At 45.6% G+C, this 6,122-nt stretch overlaps 2 protein-coding genes across 2 annotated transcripts; both read right to left on the bottom strand.

Moving 5' to 3' along the window:
- Window positions 1-209: 209 nt before the first annotated feature.
- znrd2 (zinc ribbon domain containing 2) lies at window positions 210-2,157 on the bottom strand. Its single transcript, XM_086098878.1, has 4 exons — window positions 2,089-2,157; window positions 1,459-1,613; window positions 1,301-1,385; window positions 210-835 (listed from the first exon to the last, which is right to left on the bottom strand). The coding sequence occupies exons 1-4, from the start codon at window positions 2,138-2,140 to the stop codon at window positions 354-356; spliced, it is 774 nt and encodes a 257-aa protein (XP_085955004.1). The 5' UTR covers window positions 2,141-2,157; the 3' UTR covers window positions 210-353.
- A 752-nt stretch (window positions 2,158-2,909) lies between these two features.
- Window positions 2,910-5,416, bottom strand: LOC147161210 (lactoylglutathione lyase-like). The gene is made up of 6 exons (XM_086098739.1): window positions 5,106-5,416; window positions 4,708-4,790; window positions 4,482-4,622; window positions 4,107-4,174; window positions 3,927-4,016; window positions 2,910-3,563 (listed from the first exon to the last, which is right to left on the bottom strand). Exons 1-6 carry the CDS (start codon window positions 5,169-5,171, stop codon window positions 3,469-3,471), a joined length of 543 nt encoding a protein of 180 aa, XP_085954865.1. The 5' UTR covers window positions 5,172-5,416; the 3' UTR covers window positions 2,910-3,468.
- Window positions 5,417-6,122: the final 706 nt, after the last annotated feature.

Raw genomic sequence — 6,122 nt, 5'->3', positions numbered from 1 at the left:
GTCTGACACAACCAATATGGCGGACACTGCAGAGCCGGCCAAATATGCAACCCACTAGTCCACTGTGATGCTCTACAACATGTAACGTGTTCCTTGAATATTCACAATTTGTGGTTTTTATTTTAGGGGATTTGGGGTTTGTTGACAAGAATATTTATTTATTTTAATGCGTATCAAGAAGTACAGAAGTCATGTGAGCAGACAACAGGTTGCCATGGAAACAACAGCGGAATCATTTTAATGGCCAAATGCTTTGAAAAGACAAAATAACTTAGAAAAACAACAGAGCTCAACCGCGACGCCTCGCACGCTCATCGGCCCGCCCGCTTCAGAGTTCAAAGGGCAAAGCGCTCTCATTGGCTGATTTCCCGCAGGCTGCGCAGCGAGGCGGCGCAGCTGGAGATCAAGTTGCACAGCTGGATGCTGGACTCCAGCGAGGTGCAACTTTGCAGCTGGTTGCTGGCCCAGCGCATTTTATTCAGCACCGCCTCCTCGGCGTCCTGCAGCACGGGACGCCGAACCACCGGACGCAAGGCCGCGCTGGGCGGCGGAGGGCGGGCAACGGCGCTGGCCCCCGGGATGGCGACGGCGGCGGCGGCGGCTCCGGGAACGATGGTAGCAGGGGGTGCCGGTGCGGGCGGGGCCGCGGCCGCGGGAGGGACCGCCCTGCCCCCGGCTGCCGCCCCCTCACAGTGCTCCGGTCTGGGCTGGGGGACGGTGCCGCCGGAGTCGCCGCCAGCGATGCCGTTGACGTGGGCTGGATCTGGCGGCGCTGGAGACTGAGCTGCCAGACGCCGCTCTCGCACCTGGGACAGCGCTGCCTGTGCATTGAGGGCTGACAGGACAATCATTTTTAGCAGGCTTTCTGAAAAATTTCTTTAAAAAAAAAATCTACATATTTTAAAGGAAAAATAAGATAAAGTAGGCCAAAGTTGAACAATTCAGCTGTTTAAAATGTTTGGAAAACTTTATTTACTGTAGAAAACTATAGTGAGCTCCCTAAACTTTTTTTTTATTTTATTTCAATGACAAAGACTATATAGTCTAGGATTTTAAAAAAATTCACCATTTTGCAAATCTGAAAAGTTGTTCAATTAAAATATGCATAATGACATTTCAACAAAGTTAAGAGTTGGCATTTGTATTTAGTTTGACTTTTTTTTACAAAATTATTTCCCCCCCTTTTCTTATACGGAAAATCAAATGTTAGTTATCGGCCTCCTATATTACAATTTTACCAGTACTGCAAAAACTGTTTACAGTCACTGTGTGTGTGTGTGTGTGTGTTTGTTTGTCTTACCAGGGTTGTCCTTGTCAACATCAGAGTCCAGCTCCTGACACGAGACACAATAGTTCTTGTGTGTACGGTCCTGCAGTAAAATGGTCTGCAAACAAACAAACACTCAGAATGGCACAAAATGGCTCCCGCATGTGTGTGCACATGTGCACAACACTTACTCCGCAGACGTCGCAGCACTCGCCCAGCATCTTGTAGCCTTTGAGGAGGTAACCCCCCATGACTTTGCTGATCTGGTCCTGTCTCTCCCTCCGGGCCTGGATCACCTTCATCTCGGCCTCGGTGGGGGGTTCCCACTCCAAATCTTCTTCCTCCTCTGGCGTTACAGGACCAAATGGAAAAAGACCACAAAAAAAACAAAAAAACGACATTATACTTTTACAAAACTCAATGAGTATAATTATGGCAAAATGTCCTTTGCTTTTGTCAATCTTGTACTTGCAATTCTATAATTATGATCTTTTTTCTTGTACTACATTCATATTACTACAATACATTTATGCACCACAAAATTTGCGGAATTGTGAATTTGAAGTAATTCCCAGCATGCTCCAAACGTCAAACGAGACTTTGATCCATCTCGCGCACAGCACTTAGCTCAAATGTGACAATGTAGCTAGCAGCTAGCTAGCAAAACCACGCTAACGTTAGCCAAGGCAAATGTACGTCAAGTTCGCAAAAGTCAAACGACAGTCAATAATTTTTGCCCAAATGTTCGTAAAGAGCACGACTTGTCTCGGCGTCTGGGAATTGTTAAGCAGGCAAAACAAGCAAGCAAAACAACAACAAACCTCCATGAAGCGACATGTTGCTGCGCGGCGCCTCACGCACGTACGGCGTCATGACGTCACGAGTTTTCTTCTCGCGGGATGGGAGGCGAACGTCCTTCCTGCTGGAAGCGCTGCTGCCTCCCGCCGGCGCTTTGGTGAAACTGCAGTTTCGGGGACTGCACATTTGGTTATTTTGTTTTGCGAATTTGGTTGCATACTTGTTTCGTAACGGAAGCGTATTGCACTATTGCACTCAATTGAAAAAAAAAAATCTGATTTTCTGACCTTTTTTTGGCACAACTTTTCTTCACGATTGCCAATGCAGCACATTGCAAGTCTACAGCTGGATCAAAGTGATTTATAGTAACCCATCGCGGGTGGCAGGTTTGCGCTCCTGCTTAATTGCAGATATTTTTGTAAAGAGTTGTTGCTTGATTTTGTTCTGCCTGTTTATCTTGGGTGGAATTCCACTTTTGACCACGAGATGGCAACACACTAGTTTGACACTAATCAAGTCTAGTCATCTTCCGCCAAAATTGAAGCCGTCCTGCTTTTTACGCTGACAGAAAGTCACTGCCTGATTATGGATATTGTCAGATGATAAAATTGGATTGATTTTTTATAAACTAGACCATGATGTTATTCAAAATGGATATCTCCCTGTTTATATTGTGCATTCTCATATTGACATTCTGGAACGTAAACACCGCTCATCATGGGGTGGGGGCTACTTATACGCAAAACAAGAATATTACAATAACAAATGAAAAAAGAGAGAATTCCTTTGTAACTAAAACACCAAGTGCTTCCTAGTATTGACCTTTAGCCGACTGGAGGTGGAATAAAATCAAATTCCTTTATTTGAAAACCTTGGACAAAGATGCCGCATGGTGTCAACTGTCAAGTCTTACATTCGCTCTCATACGCAAATGTTGTCACACACATAAAAAAAACAACCTCTCACACACACATCAAAAAACTTTTCACACATGACTAAAAACTCACACATACCAAGAACATGTCACACAACGAATCTCTCACCCACATGCACTAAAACACACACACCAGAAAACCCCTCACATAGAATCTTGCATTCACACAAAAAAACTTTCACTAAACAACCTCTTTAATCTCGTGCTCACCAAAAATAAACACATTCCAAAAACCTCTCACACCAAAAACCTCTCACACACATCGCTGTCACTGCATGTCATTACCGACATCACCTTGCTTGACTTGCCAATCTAAAGCAGACATTGGGGGTGGGTTCCGGGAGGCGGAGCTTCCCGCATATGTGTGTGAGTGCACCAAAAAAAAAAAAAAAAGCAGATATTGGGGATGAGTCTTGTAACTATGGTAACAACAATTAAACGATTCTGTCCGTCTGTCAGCGGATCAGCGTCAAGGAGCCATCAAGTCTGCCATCTTGCTCGGAGTGAAGATCTCGATCCAGTAGCCGTCGGGATCCTCAATGAAGGCCAGGCCTTTCCTCTTGCCTGCCAATGCCACAAAACCGTTGTCATGGTAACAAACACTCGGCCTTTGTTTTAAAAATGCCGTTGTAGTCATTTTTAATCGATCAATGTTCATTCACACATTTTTTTCAAAATGATTCAGATGATTAATTGGTTATCTTAATTGAATTCACCTACATTGGCCTCAAAAATCCAGTCAGACACAAGTCTTTCTTTCAATTAGTCCTTTCAGCCCAGCTGAGTTGACTACATAATCCATGATCTGAAAAAATCCTTATCATTCCTGATTCCACAATCACTATGACGGGATTTCTAGTGGACATTTTAAGAAAGTATCTCGCTCCACCATCTCAAAACAATGACGTTTTTGTTGTATGCATTTACCAGAGTGCGGTTTCTTGATGAAGGTGACGCCCAGAGATTGAAACAAGTGACAAGCGATGCCAACGTCGGGCACGGCGATGCCAATGTGACCTTTAGATATATAAAAAAAAAAGAAAAATCACTGAAAAAAAGTGACATTCAATTTCAAATGTGACGTAAAAGAGCAGCTGCAGTTCTCACCAAAGCCAATGGGGTCGCTGTTTCCATTGTGGTGAGACAAGCTTGTGTCCGACTCGGAGCCCCAGTTACTGACAGTCACAGACAGACGCACGCACACACACACACGCACACACACACACACACACACGTTTTTTTTCAAACACATACTTGAAGTTATTCTATTGAGCAGTATGTTTAAAAAGTTAAAAATATATATATTGTCTAATATTTTTCTTTTTCTCAACCACGCGATCTTTTTTTAAAAATTTTTTTTAAAGGTGTGTGTGAGGTTTTTGCACGTGTGTGACATTTTCTGTTCCAAACGTGTAACCATAACTATTTGGCTCTTTTGTTTCACTTCCAATGGATGGAGACGTCAAAGGATTGTTTACGCACTGGGTGAGCTCCAACGTGGCTCGGCGGGAAAACGTCCAGGCCGTCCTCTCCCGGATGTCGGACGGAATATCCGCTTTGTTCTCGAAACCCAGGAAGTAAAGGCTGAAGCGCACCGACGGGAAGTCGATCTTCTGCAGCAGACTGACGCAAGCACAGACACGCGGCAGGCACACTTATTAAGGTGACGCGCGAGTTGCAAAACCTCCGGCAGCGAGCGGGCACTGACGTCATTCCGAGGATTCGGGTGTAGAAGTCGAGGGAGCGTGCGGGATCTTTGACCCTCAGCATGGTCTGCTGCATCATGTAGTCCTAAAGCCAGCAAAAAAAGACACGCCCCCCTCCATTACGTCACTCCTCATGAGCTTAATATGCATTCTTTATTGTGAGTTTGATGTATATGTTTATTATTATGCCATGTTCGAGCAATTTGTTCAATAAATAATTGTTGAAGGTAAAAAAAACAACAAGGCCTCATGTTGTCATCTGTCACGGCGAACGTAGCCAATGTGAGAGGACATCAGGGTCAGATAACTTTAGCAAGCGGGACACCGAGTAGGCCCAAGAGAGACAAAAGTCAAAGCGGTCGGGTGGGAAGCGAAAAAATGCGACGACGCGAGATGTGACCTTGGTGGCGGGGTCGCCGTCCTTGCAGGCTTCAGCTACCGCTTCCTCCGACAAAGCTCTGTCCATGGCGCCGGCGCTCGGGAAGACTCGGAGAGATGCAGAAGCACCCGCTTAAGCCGTCAGCTGCTGCGTTCAGGTGCAGCTGGTCAAAGTGCCAGCTCAGATTCCAAATTTACGGGAACCTATGCAAAGGCTTCACGTTTTCGAAGTTGACCTCGGCCGCGCTGAGGGGAGGCTGGAACGTCTTTCCAAAGACGGCAAGCGACGTTCTGCTCATCTTGACGAGCGCGCCCGAAGGCATCAGACAGGCTCGCCCGGACAGGAATGCAGCTGCGTGTGTCAGCATGTGTCATGCTGGGCGAGCCCAAAACTTGAGAACAGTTGGAGCAGCGGCCGCCTTGTTACAGTATACGTTGACAGGCACTTGTATGTCACAGGGTTTGAAAGTAATCTTTTTTTTTTTTTCATGGTTTTTGACTTGCTCACTATTATGTCTTTGCATGTGGGAAAGGAGAGCCATTTATTAAACAGTAAAACCCATAAACACAATGCGACACTTATGTATTGCAGGTGCTGCTGTTGTCCACAGCTCACAACCATGTTTGAAATTTAAATGTGCACAATAAACTTAATTTATTGAGTTGCCTCTCTCTCTCTCTCTCTCTCTCTCTCTCTCTCTCTCTCTCGCTCTCGCTCTCGCTCTCTCTCTCTCTCTGTCCGTGACGCTGCTGCCCTCTGCTGCTTGCAGCGCCTCGGTGCACAAGGATGCTGTTGGTTGCCAAGAGCAACAAAGCGCAGACAGGCATGTTTTGACATTGTGAATATTGTGCACGCGTTCTACCCGCCGCCGCACAGATGACGACACAAACAGCTGACGGGATGCTGAAAAACAAGGAAGGAATGCGAGAGGATATGATCAAGACGAATAAAGATGTTTCCATTGTCTCTCTTTTGCAACTGAGATAATGCAGAAGGGACACCAGAAAACCTCTTTGATAGAAGTCTGTCTCTTTGAAA

The sequence above is a fragment of the Leptonotus elevatus genome, chromosome 16 (genome assembly GCF_054856555.1).
Source record: "Leptonotus elevatus isolate MCC_2025b chromosome 16, RoL_Lele_1.0, whole genome shotgun sequence".
Classification (NCBI taxonomy): Eukaryota; Metazoa; Chordata; class Actinopteri; order Syngnathiformes; family Syngnathidae; genus Leptonotus; species Leptonotus elevatus.
Note: the sequence above shows the minus strand (reverse complement) of the source record. Positions and strands in the feature narration are given on the sequence as shown.

Bases quoted from the DNA above. Each gene is read 5' to 3' on its own strand.
- znrd2 (XM_086098878.1), bottom strand. From the start codon at position 2,140: ATGACGCCGTACGTGCGTGAGGCGCCGCGCAGCAACATGTCGCTTCAT. The intron at 1,614-2,088 runs GTTTGTTGTTGT...CTGTAACGCCAG, and splicing joins CAACATGTCGCTTCATGGAG to AGGAGGAAGAAGATTTGGAG. The intron at 1,386-1,458 runs GTAAGTGTTGTG...GTTTGTTTGCAG, and splicing joins AGTGCTGCGACGTCTGCGGA to ACCATTTTACTGCAGGACCG.
- LOC147161210 (XM_086098739.1), bottom strand. From the start codon at position 5,171: ATGGACAGAGCTTTGTCGGAGGAAGCGGTAGCTGAAGCCTGCAAGGAC. The intron at 4,623-4,707 runs GTCAGTGCCCGC...TGCTTGCGTCAG, and splicing joins ACCCGAATCCTCGGAATGAC to TCTGCTGCAGAAGATCGACT. The intron at 3,564-3,926 runs GTAAATGCATAC...TGGCATTGGCAG, and splicing joins CATCAAGAAACCGCACTCTG to GCAAGAGGAAAGGCCTGGCC.